Source organism: Balaenoptera musculus, chromosome 14, assembly GCF_009873245.2.
Source record: "Balaenoptera musculus isolate JJ_BM4_2016_0621 chromosome 14, mBalMus1.pri.v3, whole genome shotgun sequence".
Classification (NCBI taxonomy): domain Eukaryota; kingdom Metazoa; phylum Chordata; class Mammalia; order Artiodactyla; family Balaenopteridae; genus Balaenoptera; species Balaenoptera musculus.
This window is the reverse complement of record NC_045798.1, coordinates 31004760-31022735: the sequence shown is the minus strand read 5'-3', so window position 1 is coordinate 31022735 and position 17976 is coordinate 31004760. Positions and strand designations below refer to the sequence as shown.

The 17976-nt window shown below is 39.5% G+C and overlaps 1 protein-coding gene across 1 annotated transcript in view; it reads left to right on the top strand.

Annotated features, from left to right (window-relative positions):
* Positions 1–4218: 4218 nt before the first annotated feature.
* Positions 4219–17976, top strand: part of ANKRD12 (ankyrin repeat domain 12) — a 121513-nt gene continuing 107755 nt past the window's right edge. Inside the window, 1 exon segment of the mRNA XM_036874289.1 lies at positions 4219–4421. Coding sequence (XP_036730184.1) covers positions 4219–4421 — 203 coding nt within the window.

The window sequence follows — 17976 nt, the reverse complement described above, 5'->3', positions numbered from 1 at the left end:
ACTTTGTTACACAGCAGAAACTAACACGACACTGTAAAGCAATTATACTCCAATAAAGATGTTAAAAAAAAAAAAACTAGTTTTTGTTTTTTACCTAGGAAGGTAACAACAGTAATTTTTCAAGTGGCACAAAAAGGTAACACAATGAAAATGCTCCCTTCTACTCTAGAGCCCTCAGATGACCTTCCCACAGGCAACTACTTTTACTATTATTTTTACCTCTCCAAAAAAAAAAAAGTCTGTCATCTCTTTGTTAGCTATTAAGCTTTTTATTTAAAATTATGAAAAATTACAGGTTTTCCTTTAAATTAAAGTTACTATTGTAAAAAATGCCTTACACTTAGACATAATTTTTTTTTTCCCACTAGACGAAAAGTTAGGAGTGGGAAGGTTTCAGATACTGGGTGAAAAAACAAGTCATGTATTAAGGATATGCACTGATTATTAACTTACGTACTACTTCAGAAGCAGAGTATTGATTTTAGGTCGTTATAATTATAGGCATACTGTTATATCATTATCAAAACATATTCTATAGTTCTTAGATCATCACTTACATTGTACTGCAGTAGTACACATTAGGATTTTGAGTTGAATCTTGCTTAATCTTTTTGTCCATTTTTCTTGAAAATCCTGTCAATTTTTAACACAAGACAAGAGCACTGGTTTTAATAACTACAGATAGGCTTTTAAAAACACCTGGCAGGTGAAATTTCATTATAGTAATCCAAGATGGTTCCAAATGTATATGAACACACTGATTAAAAATTTCTTGCCAGTTTTCGGTTGCCTGAGATGAAGCTATAGCCCAGCCTATTTTTCAAACCCATAAGGAGAAGTTGGCAGTGTTGATGTGTCTAACACCACTTGCTCCCTCATTTCCTCTTCTCAGTTCCTAGCTCTGTGCTGTTTTTTACAAAAAAGATATTTAGGGAGGAAATGTTCTTATTGCTATTTAAATTTTTTAATTACAAAAATGAACCAACAATTAATTCAACTTGTCATTTCTCCTACTGGGCAAAGGATCTAATGTCTGGCTTTTTTGGTGGTTTTTGGAGCGGTTATTGAGTGTTGCTAGGGAAAGCTACCAATTCCTTAGAATTACTTGCTGTGACTGGATGGAGCCATTGCCCTAGTTAAGTCCTACAACATGATGATAGTCATAAGAGTATTAAAGCATTACATCTGTATAGACTCATATGATAAGCCATGATTGAGATTGTATTTTTCATTTATTATATTCACCTTCCTGAAATACGGCAGGATTTTTTGAATGATCTAACTGGACATCATGTAGCAAAACGTAACAGGAGTTGATTCTAAAGGTAAGAAGTTGGAAAGTAAATTTTGCAGATGGCTTCTAGATATCAAATACACACATTTTAAGTGTCTGCTAGTAATAACCCTAAGTAAATGTAATAAAACTTAACCTTGGCTAAGAGTGATGTTTAATGCTTGGGGTCCTTGATCTCCTGGTACTATTAAGAAAACATATTTTGCCCACTTGCTGAAGATGGATTCCAGGATTTGAGCCAATGAAAGACAGGGATCTACAATTAAAAGCCCTAGCAACGTACTAATCAACTAGCTCCAGCTTCTTTTGAGGTCTCTATCCATAATAAGAATTAACTTCTTGATTTATACTTCTAGTTTCACACTGAAAAGGAAAATTAGCTCCTCTTCCCTTCATTTTGGACCTTTCCAATAAACTGGCTGATTTATAACTTGTCGCGTATAATCTTAATAGGAGCTTCAATAAAATTTTTTTTGCAACTTGATTCTACAATGAACTTTTCTTTTACAGATAGTGTCCTATTCAAGTGTAGTCAGTACAGTGCCTTGGATCACAATTGCCTTATGAGTCTTTCATGTATTCAGTGACTTTTAAGTAATAAGGTTGTGCATATAGTTATGGCATGAATTATGGTTAATTGATTTCAGCAAATTCAAGATTAGCTACCTTTTCAGTTTTGAACTGAGGCTCATACTGCTGTAGAAATAGCTATTGCCACTGCCATCCATTCTCCCTATGACAGCGAGTTAAATGAGAACCAACTCAACGACTTGAAGTCAGACAAGACTTGGTTAAATTTTTAGTGGATTTTTCTTTGTATTTCATGCCATAAATATCCAAATTATACGTAACAGTGATCCACTTCTAGCCACAAGGTTGCTCTCTTACAATTCATATTGAACCTAATTTTTTTTTTTTTTTTTTTTAGAAATTCACGTTCTTTTTTATTTATTTATTTATGACTGTGTTGAGTCTTCGCTTCCGTGCGAGAGCTTTCTCCAGCTGCGGCAAGTGGGGACCACTCTTCATCGCGGTGCGCGGGCCTCTCACTATCGCGGCCTCTCTTGTTGCGGAGCACAGGCTCCAGACGCGCAGGCTCAGTAATTGTGGCTCACGGGCCCAGTTGCTCCGCGGCATGTGGGATCCTCCCAGACCAGGGCTCGAACCCGTGTCCCCTGCACCGGCAGGCAGACTCTCAACCACTGCGCCACCAGGGAAGCCCTGAACCTGTTTTTAAAGGTGGGAGAAATCAGGAACCTAGGAAAGTAAATAGTGATGTTTAATGCAAGTTTATGCTTTACATGGTTAAATGCTGGGATTTAGCTTTCTCTGTCAAGTCTGAAATATATCATCTGCTGATTAATGACATAAATTCGTAACTTCACTCATTAAGTCACAAATGCGTGCTGTAGTTTGGAGGCCACAACGATGAGGGAGAAGATGGTTTCCCTCCAACTACGCAAGCCCTATTATGGTTAAATAAAGGCATGCACAAATTGTCGCGGATTAACCTCAATGTAAATAAAAAGCGTCCAGAAGGAACTCAGTAAAATGGTTTCCCTCCGATTATGTAATCTCTTTGGTGGTTAAATAAGGGCAAGTACAAACTGTCGCGGATAACCCTCCAGAGGAAGTCAGAGTGCCAGCAGCTGGACCGCCGAGGCGGTAAATTTCCCTCCTGCACTGTCCTCCAGTTGGCAGTGCCCTGAGAAGTACTATCTCGGATGGGGGAAAATGCACTTAATTTTGTCTGAAAAGGTCATCCGAAGGTGTGACTGTGAGAGGGCGTATTGCAGAGTCCGTGCAGTCCCCGCGACAGGTGCACGCGAACGTGCTTTAAGGATGGGCCCGGGGCCCACATGGCTCAGGTGAGGGGCGCGTTGCAGCCTGGCCAGCCCCGTGCTTCCGCAGGTGCGGCCGTCGGCGCGCAGGCGCAGTGCGCGGACCTGGGCGCACCGCCTTTCCGAACGACCCTGGCCCGCAGTCCACGAGCCGGGGCGGACACTCGCCTCCGCCGCCAGGCGGGGCCGTAGCGTTGTTCTCCCAGGTCCCAGCTCGCAAACTCGTCCGCCCGCCCCCGCAAAAATAACATGTGAATACCCAACGTAGATAAAGCCTCCTCTTCCTCGCCGCCATTTCCAGAAGTTTCCAGTCACTGCCACGGCCATGGTCGCCGCAGAGCGCAAAGCGACACCCGCCGGCCCGGCACGTCGGCGGCGCCTGCGCGGCTCCCTCGCTCCCCTAGGCCCCTCCCTTCTGGGGCCGGTGCCGGCGGAGGGGAGGCGGCGAGGCGGGTGGGGTCCGCACCCCCGCGTCCACTTGGTACGCCCCGACCCCCGCCCCCGGCTCGGGAAGCTTCTCCCGGCCCAGCCAGAGCGGCGGGCCGCGGCGGGGAGGCGGGCGGAAGGGGAGGCGGGGCCGGGGGCGGAGCGCTCACGCCGCCCGTCCCGTGCCCGGCGCGTCACGTGCCCGCGCCGTGGCCAATCGCCGGACGGCGCCGTCCTGGGAGCGAGCAGGCTGTGGTGAGGGGCGGCGGAGACCGGAGATGTTTTCGAGCCCGGCCTTGGCGGCGTTCGCGGCGGCGGCGAAGACCACGACAGCGACGGCGGCGCCGAGGCCCTCGTTCCGGTGGTAGACCCTCCCGCGCCGGCCGTGCCTCGGGTCCGTGCGGGCGAGGGGGGCGTGGCGACAGGCGAGGAGGAAGGGGGGGCGCGGTTTCAAGCCCCGGCCCCGGAGCCCGGGAGGAGCCCCTCAGTCGCGCCCGCTCCCGTCCCCTCCCCCGAGCGAGGTAGGGACGCGCCCCGCCCCGCGGCGCCGCGCTGACAGTACGGGCTGCCCCGCCGGGAGCGCCGTGACCGCGGCGCGGCGGGAGCTGCCCGAGCGGGGGGCGGGGGCTCCGCGGGCGGCCGCGCCGCTCCCGGAACATGGCGGGGCCGCGGCGCGTGTGCGTGCGAGGGAACGAAGGAGCGAGTGTGCGCGGCCGGGGGGGCGCCGGCGGCAGCCGGGCGGGGTGGGGGCGGGGCGCCCCCAGCCCGGGGCCGCGAGTAGACAGCTTCGCGGTGCGGGCGAGCCGGGCCCCGGCGTTCTCGGACCCTCGGGCCGCCGGGTTCTTGGAGCTAGTTCGAGGGTAATACGGTGTGACGCAGCCTCGAGGTTCCCAAAGCGTTGAATAAACGGTTGTACAAAGAGGTCACCGAAGCCCAGCTGACAGCTGTTTTAATAATAACAGTAAGAAATAGTTTAGGACGGGAAGTTGACACTCTTGCACCCGTTGAAACCGTAGGAAACATTTTAAGCGGTCTTAATGGTCGAGAGTGTAATTTCTACCCTGCGGACGCAGTGAAAGGGGTCTCAGACCCAGGGATCCTTAACACTTCGGAATCGGCTCTAATCCTGAAGTTGAAGTGAACCTGAGTTCTCAGTCATGTGTCCTTTATTTTAAAACGGTTTATGTAAATTATAAAAGAAGGCGAACTGGTGAAATAGCTATTTTAAAATAAATTGACTGTTGATTAAAAACATATGCTCATATAGGCTCTTAAAAATCTTGGGCACTTATCTGTTTCAGTTTTTTCAGTCGTTATACAAAGGCTTTCCTGGAGATTAGCTCAGAACTGGCAGAACATGTGCTATATTGGTGCCAAGTGGCTTAAAAAACAAAATGAGATAGTGTCGACTGTGTAAGATCAAGTCGTTGTATTAGCTAAGCTTGTTGGGAAAAGTCTTTAATTTGGGCTAAACGCAGAAACATGTAAACATTCGAAATGTTTCATAGGCAAACGGGGGAAGGCTTTACTAAAAGATCTTTTATAGTCGACACAAGCAGTAACTAAATTTCTAAAGGTCTGCAGACGGTTGACTGAGTAAGGTCAAGCCTAACTATTCGGGGTATGTGTTCTATTTTAGGGACAGGCAAGGTGTTAAAATGAAGTAAAACCTAAGTAGTATTCATGGAAGGAAAAGAGCAGGATGCCTGTAATGTTCTTAATCTCTCTGCTTTCCATAGTTGTTGTTAGGATGGCTTTATGAACAAGCAGAGCTGGGAGAGTGGAAATCTCTGGGTGTGTATTCCATGAAGACTATTTGAGGCAGAGTAAAGAAAATAAAGTATTCAGATGAGGAAAGAACTTAGTAGGTGGAAATACATTGTGCGGTCTTTGATTTTAGTTCTTTAATATCAGGAAGGGGGAAAAAAGCTTGAATTTTGTTTGGAGATGAGCGCCCAACTGGTGGAATGAATTTAAAAGGAAGATGTTTTTATCAAATTGTTTGTGTTACTTTTTTTTTTTTTTTTTTGCTATAGAAGTTGCTGAAAAAGGTAACTGATAATCTTAGAGGTAGACTGGAGAAATAGGGATATTTGGAAAACTTCATTGGAAAAGAGGTTTTTATTCTATAGAATAAAAATAATAGTAAAAATGTTCAGTTTCTTGGTATGAGTTGACAAGTAGCTAAATTTTCTGTAAGCCATTCTTATGTTTTAAGAGCATTGTTTCAGGCTAAAAGGAGAATGAATAGTGAGATTAATCATTTCCATCGTAGTCCATAAAAGGTTTAGACAGCTTTCTGTATATACACTTGATGCTACTGAAGCAACATCTATCAGATAGACATGAAGAATTTATCCAGTAATTGCAGTAGGTTGCTTAATAGCTAATGACACCACTTTCTGACTTGGAACTTGTTGTTGAAGCTGACATCAACATGTATTTGTAAAATGTTTGTACTCTGTAAAGGTTGTAGTTTAGAGATTTATCCTTAGAACTGGAAGAGACCTCAGATTTTCTAATCCGTTTCCCTCATTTTACAGATGAGAAAATAAAGGCCTGGTAAGGGGAAATGACTTACCCAAGTCAGCACAGCTAATTAAAACAGTCTGTGGTTTGGCCTAGAGATTTTTTTTTCTGAAGACGCTAATTTGCTTCTTTCTTTAAGAAGTAGCTTTATGGAGTAGTGGAAAGAACAGGCAAATAAAAGTGAGAAGGCCAGGGTTTAAATTCTTGATTTGTCACTTCCTAACTGTGGTTTTTGACAAATCATACTTTCAGAACCTTGCCTTTGTAATCTGCAAAAAATAATTTTCCTGCATAATTTACAGGATTGTTTGATGGAACAAATGTGATTACATATGGAAAGCATATTATATACTATAAGCTTTTATCTATATAAAATGTGGTGATATTATTTTTAGAATAAATAGTTTTCTACTGTATTATCTAAGGTGTCTAGATCCCTAGGTTTTTGCTTAGCCTTAGCTTCATTGTTTTGAGCACCTGCTGTTTTACAGATTATAACTCCCTGTAGATACATTTTCTGATCCCTACTTAGTTCTAATCTTAGTAAAGCCTCTTATGAACATTTTAAATATTGCGGTTGTTAGAGCCTGACTTCCTCTGGAGAATATGAAGTTTCTTCATATAGCATTTGAAAACACTCTCATATACACTCATGCATGCATAATCTGTTTCTTTAACAGGCAGTGGCTTTTTAAAAGTAATAGTGAAAGTATCTTAGTAGCAATGTTAATTTGTTGCTAGTTTCTAGATAATGGCAATAACAGGAGGTAATTTCCTTTATAAACTCAGCTTTTGAGTAGTTCATGTTAAGGTTATCTTGTAGATCTAAAATATCCATGTAGGAATGTTAAGAGAGTGTTTGTTGACTTTTGCTGTTAGGTTTAAAGACCTTTTTCTTTTAGTGCTTTAAATCGATAATACTGGGAACATCAACATTGTAGTATTGTAGTGTTACATACATGGATTATTTGTAATCTTGAAGCTAAAGGTTATGGTAAACATTTGTTGAGCATGTAGAATCTGCACGTATCTGTGTTCAAAGTTTTAAGTGAAATATTTCAGATAATTTTCATAATAACCCTGTAAAACAGATACCGTGGCTGAGGAAAATGAGGCTTTGAACTGTTATGTGGTGTACAGATATTCACAGACCTAAAAAAGTGACAGACTCTGCCATCCCCATTCTTAACCATTTCTCTGTATTCTATCTCTCAGAGTGTTCAGCTGATTTTGAGAAGTTTTAGGGCAGTTTTTCTTAAGTTTCTGACTTTGTGAAAAATTTGGGGGGGAGGTGGTGGGCAGCATTCTACCCTCTACTGTGTTGATTAAAAAACAAAAAGAAAAGAAAATACCTTATGAGAATTGTGGAAAACAGTCCAGCCAGCCTTTTAATGAGATGCTGATGTAGTTGGGTTTTTTTATGTTAGTTGTCAGAAGCAAATTAGTCTCGCCAGCAACAGAAGGACTACAGCCGTTAACAGTACTAAGAGGCTGTTCTGACAGACTCCACCTTGATATTGATGTTCATTGTTCTAAGGAAACATACTTTAAACAGAGTGACTGAAGGGAAAAGATAACTAACCAAATTCATTTGGGACTTTTATAAAGGAATAGATCCAGCAAGAGTAAATATGAGTTTGTCCAGGTTAGAAAATAGCAACCAAAACTAGGTTTTCTGATTAGTGGAACCCTCCACAATTCTAAGAAATTCAAATTCAAATTTAAGTTCTTAGAAAATTATGTTTAAACACAGAAATGCTTCCAAATTGAGGTAAATAGAAGAGGTAAACTATGAAGCTGCAAGTTGCAAAATCATTTCTTTTTCTTTGGCTTTTAAAAATTGTGTCTTTTTTTGGGCGGTCCCTTAATATTTGTTTATTGCACTAAAATTGTGTCAAAATATGTAGTAGTTTACATTTCTGTTTATCAGTTTGTATTTGGGCCACAGTTGGGGGAGATACCACAAATATTAGTGATAAATACTATGTTGTTAAACTACCTTATTGCTTGAAAGAGTTGGGAGAGTCCTGTAGCTTCTTACATTTCAGATTGTTGTTCTTCCTACATAGGAGTTTTGTTGGCATTCGGACTTCTAATAGAGAACAAAAACCATGTGTGCGTGGCTCTCTTTCTAGAAATAGCTGTAGTAACTCACGATAAAAGATAATAGTATGTAAAAAATTACAGTGTTCTGTAGTTCATGAAGTACATTTTATATCCGATCTCTTGAATTTCACAACTACTCTGAGATCAGCAAAAAATCCGCTAATCTGATGATATTGAACCATGGATAGGATCCAGGTTAAAATTCTCTGGAGTAATGCTAGACTCCTTTGAAATGCACTCGTGAAAGAGAAGCATTAGCAATCTGAAGGAAGAGGAAAGAAACACCTACTTTTATTCTCTCTTCCACCAAAGCCGCATTGTACACAGCTTTCTTCCGTTCTGTGCTACCACTTATGAAACTTTAACAAGCAGGGTAGAAGTAAATACTAAAAACATTCTTTATACCACTTTACTAATTAGTGCTGGTGATTAATGATGTTACTTAGATGAGAAAATTTAAAATTTACAGAATGTTTCCTACCATAATTTGCACAAAAATATTGTAACTAGGAATAAAGCCTTGGCTTATATTCTAACATTATGTACTAAAGTCTTGCAACCTCTGAGTTAAAATAAGTCCTTTTTACCAGAGTTTAATTTTGACTATTTGTAAGTTACTTGGTGATCAAAGAAAAGACCTTTTATTGAGCTTTAGTACTCTAGGTACTGTTAGATACTTACATATGTGTTATTTTAATATATGATGAGAATAGATATTTTATATATCTAGTTATGAAGATACTTCAAAAAGTTGTTACTGGAATGTTTCCAACTCTAGATGCTATTACTCAAGAACTAACTTGAAATTTGTAAGTGTTATATAAATGTAATTTAATTACTTTGAGAAAACTTTTTTCTTAAGATCAACCCAATTCGTTTGTAGATTGATAGTTGAGGTGATCACCCAGTAGTGGTTCTTCAACCTTCAGAAATTATCCCTGTCTTCCAGAATTCATAAAAACATCCCAAGAATGAAGATGAGTGTTCTCTTTAAGCTGCAGTCCAACAGGACAAAAAAATACCTCTTTATCTTCTATTTGTGTTCATGCTGTTGAAAGTAAACAAATTGTTGGTTACCAATTAAAATTTGTGTCATTACATTTAAGTTATATTACCACTGTCATTTTACATCCAAGGCTTTCATCTTTAATTGTGGTATGAAGGGTTTGATTTTAGCTACAGGAATTTGGATCATTAGCTAATACATGGAGAAATAATCGTTTGCATTTTCTCTTCTGTGAATTGATACTTCATATCCTTTGGTCAGAGGCATAATTACAAATGTCCTGTGATTGATAATGGGCTCTCCACATAACTTTTCATTCACTCTTTACCATTACCTTGTGAAGTTTATCTTGTTGCCATTATACAGATGAGTTTAAATCAGTGTCTGTATTGCTCCTTTACAAAACTGCACCTTCAAAGAAGCTGTTATTATTAAGAGAAAAAAAGGTAAAATGATAGATAAAATTTGAGCCTTTGTGGGGAAAATAGTTGTTTTGTATTATGGATTTTTACAAGTAGTGAAAGTTCTTGAATAATCCAGTCTGACAGTGTGACAGATTATCTCTGGATATTGAATATGAAAGTAACCAGAATTTCTTTTATTTTTCTGTATTTTCAAGTTTTGCCACAATGAACTAGTATTATGGATATAATCAAGAAGGTTTTAAACACTGCATGCTTAGTTAACAAATTTTAAATAAATGTTTCTGTGAACGGTATTGCATTTAGCATTGTTGAGGCAGGAGTTTAGAAAAATATAAGTGAAGACAGTATCATAGGTTTTTTTTTTAAAGGATTTACATTCAATGAACAAAACATAGACATGTGAAATAGGCGGACAGTATTATTGTTTAATCATTCAAATTGCTTTCTAGTTGGTGTAGAAAGGAACATGGTGAGCCCTCCAGGACATGGATCATGTCTGTCTTGTTCATTGTACCGTAGATTCCATCACACTGTAAAGGATCACCCCAGTGCTAATGACAGGAGGATGATCTGACTGGCAGAAGAGGATGAACTGGGACTAAGGGAGAAAAGATGGGTAGCAGATGAAAAAGGCCATGATTGCTAGGAAGAGGGGCTTAAAAAAATTTTCCAAGATGGGGAGTAATGTAATACAGATTTTCTTAGAAAAAAGTTCGAGGTCGTATAGAATTCATATAGGAGGCAAGGAGATCATTGAAAAGGTGCTTAGGTTTTAAGGTTTTAGGTGCCAATGCTAAGCACATATCTGAAGAAATTTTCTTCTTGTATGGAGCTTAAAATCTAGCTGCAAGAGATAATTACTTAAAACAAGGATCCATAATTACAGAGAGGTTCTGTAAACATTTGGAAGTTACACTGCAAATTTTTTAGTGAAAGAACCTATGGCTTTCAGGCTCTGAGATGGGTCTGTCCAAAAAAGACTAAGAATCACTGACTTGGAAATTTAAATTGAATTTTTGATGTAGAACTGTTACATTCTTAAATAGTCCTAATTTGTGTTTTTAGGCATTTATTTTTTATAGTATATTTCTTTTCATAGATAAAGTTGTTTAATATCAGTATCATCAGTGAGATTTGCCTTTTTTATCCACAGTTCATAACATTTACATGATTATATTTCAGGAAATGCTTTATTTAAAAAATAAAACCAAATACATACGTTTTGTTTGTCATTGGGGTTAGAGTTTCCACAGTACCACACTTTTCTTGTTACTTACTTACAGCTGTTAAAATACAGTGAATTTACTATGCTTTGGTCCCTCGGTACCATATTTCTTATTATTCTTCTCAGCATACTTTGGCAGGGAAACAGTTTATAATCCTAAATTGCCCTGACTAAAAGAGCTACCAATAATACTACTACCCTAAGTCAGTTTAGAGCATGTTTTCTTTTAAATGCCCTATATGCAGTTATCCTGAATTCTTTTTTTTATTGAGGTCTGGTTGATTTATAATACCAATCATTAGTTTCAGGTGTACAACATAGTGATTCAGTATCTTTGTAGATTATTCTTCATTTAAATTTGGCAGTTGTCCTGAATTCTTGTGCGGAGTATAGCAAGTGGGTTTATGTTGGAGAGTGTGCAGGAGACAGAGGTAGCAGGTCAGGACTAAAGGCCCAGATAGTTCAGCCCTGGTGTGAAGTTGTATGGAAGCTACAACTTTGGCTATAGTTGAAGTAGTGCTAATAACCCACCTTATTGTTGGGTCAGGGTGGGAATGATGTGGTATGTGGATTAGAAATAACTTAATACTTCCATAAGTGTTGCTCTCTTGGGCAGGGTACTGATTTCACTACCTCTAACTGCATAGAGAGTTTGGGTGTAGATAAAGGTGATTTTCAGGATCTCAGACTTACATTGCAGAAGCCATGATTTTCATAAACTATTCTGGTTTTTTATGCCATGTCCTTTATCTCAAATCTCTTTTTTTGTTTTTTTTTAATGTGTCATTATTCAAACTGCACCCAATTATCAAAGCAATTAGAAGTCTTTTCCTTTCGTTTAAGACTAAAGTATGTACCTATCATTTTTAAAGAAAGCCGTCGGGACTTCCCTGGTGGCACAGTGGTTAAGAATCTGCCTGCCAATGCAGGGGACACAGGTTTGAGCCCTGGTCCGGGAAGATCCCACATGCCGCGGAGCAACTAAGCCCGTGCGCCACAACTACTGAAGCCTGCGCGCCTAGAGCCCGTGCTCCGCAGCAAGAGAAGCCACCGCAATGAGAAGCCTGCACACCACAACAAAGAGTAGCCCCTGCTCGCCACAACTAGAGAAAGCCTGTGCGCAGCAACGAAGACCCAACGCAGCCAAAAATAAATAAATAAATAAATATTTTAAAAAATAGAAAGCCGTAAAAATGAGTTAGGGCATTATTTGGGATTAAAGTGTGAGTACTGAAAATGCCACCAGACGTTTGATCTGTTGAGTAGATTGGCTGCTTTTGTGGGGCAAAGTAAAATACCAAAAACTTTTTTAAATTTTGAAGTATTTCAAGTAATTTAAAAGGTACAGAAGATAGCATAGTGAGCACCTTCTACCTATCACCAGCCTTAAGAATTACAATTCAGTTGAACCCACCTGTATACCTTTCCTTGAGCCATTTCCTCACTTCCCCAGGCAAATTCCTATCTCCCTCTTTGCACAAACTTTTCCCAACAGTGGATCTGTCCTTTCCCTAGACCTGTGTAGATTTGTTTCTTTATGCGAAGTTCACGACAGTGACCTTTTCCATTTCAATTCTATTACATATTTTTTCAATCCCTGCCCATTTTCATTTATTTATTTACTTATTTATTAATTAATTAGTTTATATTTATATTTTTGGCTGCATCGGGTCTTAGTTGCGGCACGCGGGATCTTTTGTTGCAGTGCTCAGGCTTCTCTCTAGTTGTGGCATGTGGGCTCCAGAGCGCGTGGGCTGTGTAGTTTGCGTCACGCGGGCTCTCTAGTTCAGGCGCGTGGGCTCAGTAGTTGTGGTGCGAAGGCTCAGTTGCCCCATGGCATGTGGAATCTTAGTTCCCCGACCAGGGATCAAACCTGCATCCCCTGCATTGGAAGGCGGATTCTTTACCACTGGACCACCAGGGAAGTCTCTCTTGCATATTGTGTATAACAGTAAGAGCAGTCTCACTAGGGGAGATGAAAATAAGATTTGTGTACGTGAGGTAGAAATCTACCTTAAAATCTAGTCAAAGTAAAGACTTCAGCACTGCACTATATGCAGAACAGATTGGCAAAGTAGATGTGAGAGTAACCTAATGAAATAATCATTTTAGGAAGATTAGTCTGGTAGCAGCAGTGTGGAGCAGTGGTCTGAAAGGAAGCGTGAGTTGCTAACTCATTTTGACTGGCTTTTTTCCCTGCTAATTACCCTATGTTAGTGAGATTTTGTTCTCCTTCCAAACACTTTGCTATTTTGCAGGAAGAGAAAGGAGCTGGTGGCAAAATGCTTAATTATGAGTGTTTCTAGTTTTCAGGCTTTGGGGGATTGCTCTTGCCCCCTTTTAGAATCTGTTGACAGTGAAGTGAATACGTAGTGGTTGTTAGTTCTCTACTTTCAGTATTGTAATTTTTCCACCGCCCAGTGCCAGAGATGCAAGTCAAGCTGCCTCACCATTTTCTCTGGGCTGTTGCAGCCCTCTGCTGGTCTACGGAAGTTGCACATTTAGAGCCCTGTAGGGCTAGAAAGAGGTCAGTAACCCAGCAACTCATTTTTAGAATCTTAGAACCTTAGAAGTCATTTATGTCAACTCCCCATTGCAGATGAGTGTTTTATATGTCGACCTTTACATCTAGAAATGAATGTATATATAAATATATTTATATACCGAGGGCAAATAGATCATTGTAAACCCAACTGCCTGTATTACTTTCTTTAAAAATTCTAAATGCATTGTTAGAACGTGATCCTTTATGGTCCACTGTTTGACAGTGCCAAAAAATCTTTTTACCACTAATCTCTTTTGTAAATATTATCTAATGAAGTAATGAGAATTTTATTTTTTAAAAATTTGAGGTATTGTTTAGTCATTATTATTGGAAGATAAATACAACAGATAAATGCTAATTGTTTCTTTTAAATTATTTTCAAAGCATTTTTACTTCTTGTTGCTGATGTCATTCTAGCCTCCTTGCTGTTGCTGAGTATTCCTTCCCACCTCACAGTCTGGTCGTTATAATTGAAGTGGTCTCCGTGTCTTTCCTGTAATTCCTCTTTAGTCTGTCTTCCAGCGTTTCACCAATGGCACTTTCCCCCCCCCCCCCATAGCACCTTTTTAAACATGCTACTTGAATTGTGTCACTGCCTTTTTTTAAAGCCTTAAATTGCTTTTGTCATCATAAAGATCAAACAACACAATGACAAGGTGCTTCATGTTGCTCCCTTCCTGCTCTCTTTAGCCTCATTTTCTACCCTGTTGTGCTTCAGTTTTTGCTATCCCTTCAATGTGGTCTGCTATCTTGCGTGGGCGTGTGTAATTTCTTGGTCTGGAATACAATCATCATTTTCTTGTGGGAAAATGTTATGGAATAGCTGCCAGAAAACATTGTGCTAAAAGTCAACCATGGCTTACTTTGGGAAGGTATGATATAGCAAGCATGAACCCTTGGTTGTTTATATTTCAAGCAGTGTGGCTGCCTAAATGTTACTGTATTTTATACTGTTGGTTTACCTTTGTGGAACTTTGAAGGTAATACACACACAGAGCTAAACCAAATCGACTATTTACAGTGCATTTACTTGGTATAGTCTTCTAAATTAACTGCCATGCTCAGCTTTCCGAAGGAGATAATATATAGCAACACCAACCCAAAGTGCAGCCTATATTTACTGGATTGAGCTTCTGTCCTGAATCTTTTGCTTCCTTTCCTATTCTGATGGCTGGGTTAGAAAACATAAAACACATGAAAGTACCTTTTACCTCTTTCCCTCTTCCTCTCTCTGAAGTAGTTCTCTCACCTGCCATCTCATTATTTTTTCCCCTTGGGTTCTAACCAGAACACTGTAGTTCTCCAGAGCAAACCAAGTGGAAGTCGACCTATTTTATTATTTTTAAAATTTTTATTTGTAGATTATACAAGTAGTACATGCTCATTATAAAAGTTAATATAGAACTGTATAGGGCTTCTCTGGTGACGCAGTGGTTAAGAATCCACCTGCCAATGCAGGGGACACGGGTTCGAGCCCTGGTCCGGGAAGATCCCACATGCCACGGAGCAGCTAAGCCCGTGGGCCACAACTACTGAGCCTGCGCTCTAGAGCCTGCGAGCCACAGCTACTGAGCCTGCATGCTGCAACTACTGAAGCCCGCGCGCCTAGAGCCCGTGCTCCACAACAAGAGAAGCCACCACAATGAGAAGCTTGCGCAACAAAACAAAGAGTAGCCCCCGCTTGCCACAACTAGAGAAAGCCTGTGCGCAGCAATGAAGACCCAACACAACCAAAAATAAAAATAAATAAATTTATTTTAAAAAAAGTTAATATAGAACTGTATAAAATAGACTATAAACATTCCTTAAGGACTTTAAAAAATATTGTTTTAAGGGCAGTGTTGAGAACAGTTTATTTTAAAGGATGTGGATGTTTTCATCTTTTTCATGCTGCTGGTTAAATTTGTGATTTTGATGATACTAATTTCTTGGTCTGGAATACAGCCATATTATTCTTGTGGGAAAAATGTTATGGAATAGCTGACAGAAAACATCGTGGTGAAAATCAACCATGCCTTACTTTGGGAAGGTATGAGAAAGCAAGCACAAACCCTTTTCACAGACTGAATTCTCACTTGAATTGTTTAAGTAGTTGAGGTGTTAAGGAGGTACAGTTAATATCCCAGGAGCATGACCATTTACCGTGAGGCCTTTTCTGTTATTTTTTAAGACCACTTTTTAAGTGTGAGGGAATTAAGCTTTTGGTCTTGGTGCAAGTAGGAAATGTTCAGTATTTATGTCTAATGGTTTACTTTTTTTGCATGGGGGAACACAGCAATAAGGATGTCATTGTTTAGTACTTTAATCTGTCATTTTTGTATTCATAGAAAAATAGAATGGAGTGAAATTGTTCTAAACATCTTATTCTGGAATCAGAATTTTGGAAGAATAGGAGATCTTCAATGTTTTCTAGCCTAACTTTACTTTCAAGAAGAAACAAATACTGAGAAATGATGAAGGTCAACCAAAAAGTCAGTGGTAGATCTCAGCATAGAATCTTGGACTTCAGGCTCCCAGATCAAATCACAGAGAAAATAATAGTCACTTTACTAACTGAATGACTCTTTTTTTTTTCTTTTTTAAAGGATGAGCTCCATGACCTTTATTTATTTGTTGTTTTTTAAAGTAACCATTTTATTTTATTTTGGCTGCACTGTGCTGCATGCGGGATCTTAGTTCCTCGACCAGGGATCGAACCCACGACCCCTGCTGTGGAAGTGCAGAGTCTTAACCACTGGACCACCAGGGAAGTCCCTACTGAATGACTCTTAAGGGTCATTGAATTCTGTTGCTGTGATTTGGTCCTTTACTAGTTACCTATTTTTCTCAAAACAGTTTTGGAGGAAGCATTTTTACCCTCAGCATAGCTGCAGCCCAGTGGAAGCTGGAGCAGGAAAAAAGTTAGGAATTTCCATTCCGTGCTTACGGTTCTAGCTTTACTTTCTTTAGGTAGGATGTAAAATTGCTGGTAAATTTAGAGGGCAGCATTTGAATATTTTATATGCACCAAGGACTATGTATGCTAAGATATTTTATTTACTTAAAGCCTTATTATTTGAGCATTACCATTTCATAAAATAGATGAAATTAAGATTAAAAATTTAAAATTAAAAAAGAAATTAAGATTAAGAAGTTAAGTGCATGTTCTGGGGACTTCTGGACTATGAGGCAGACTGGGGATGCTCCCTTCTTTTTTAGTAATGTATACGGAAAGCTAGATAAAAATAAAATATTTTAAAAACACAGCTGAGCTTGAAAGCAAGAAAGAGGAATCTGCAGGTGCCTGAAATGGAAAAAGAACTCAAAGTCATAATAGGAAGCAGAAATTGAAGCCCTGTTCTATAAAGAAAATAGACAGATACCTTCTTAGTGTGTGAGCTTTAATGCAGCCCTGGAACCCACAGGCCCAGGAGTGGCAGGGAGCTGTGCCCAGACCAGGAAGGGTCTGAATTATTTATGAATGGGGCCTAAAGAAAAGTCTGCCAGCCTAGGGTTATATTTCCTGGTGTGTCTTCTTCTTATCCTTTTATCGTCAACCATTTTAGTATCCTTTTTTGGTCTCTTTCACAAAGTATGTTGCTGAATCTTATTTTTATCCAATCTCAGAGACTCGTATCTTTTAATTAATGAGTTTAATCCATTTTCATTTATTGTAATAAATGTAATAAATTTATTGTAACAACACAAATATTGGCAATTATTTACATTCTATTGACTATTTCTATTCATCTTCCACAGTTTCTTAATCTTATAAATACATTTTAACAAATATTTTTAAATATATATGTTTTCTTTCCTCCAAACAAGAGAAGTACTGTAACCACTTTCTCACTTTCCTCTAGTCTCCTCCACCCCACCTCCTACCCCACAACGTCCCAGCAGCCATGTTGGCATTTTGTAGAATTTTGTTTCTGGATTGTTAGGGGTATTCTTCAAGCATCCATCCGTCATTTTTGTTTTTGTATGAAATATTAGGTTTATTAGGTTATTTACTCACTCTAATTCCCATACATCACATAGTAGTTCTCATAGATTTATTTCAGTTATTTTTTGAGTGCCTCCTTAAAAGCAATTTTCAAGCAGAGTGTTTGTATATATACATTCTAAGGCCTTTTTATGCCTGAAAATATCATTCGTTAACCCTTTTATTTATTTTAATTTTTATTATTTTTTTAACATCTTTATTGAACTCTCACTTTTAAATGATAGCTTAGTTTGATTAAAGATTTTTGGTTTGAAATTTTTTCCCTTAACATTTTGAAATGTTACTACATTGTCGTCTTGCCTCTGATGTTGCTTTTCGTAACTTCTGATGTCAGTTTGATTTCCTGTGTGTGTGACCTGCAGTTCCTCTCTAGAAGATTTTGAAATTTTTGGGTTTTTTTTTTTTTTTTTTCAGTTTATAGTGTGTCTGGGTGTAGTTCCTTTCCTGTCTTGTTTGGCCCTTGAATTCATATTCATTGATTCTTTCATTCAGCAGATATTTATTGGAAGTCTACTGTGTGCCAGGTTGTATTCCAGACACTTCAATCTAAGACCTTTGATCTTTCCTCAATTCTGGAAAATTATTGGTAATTTT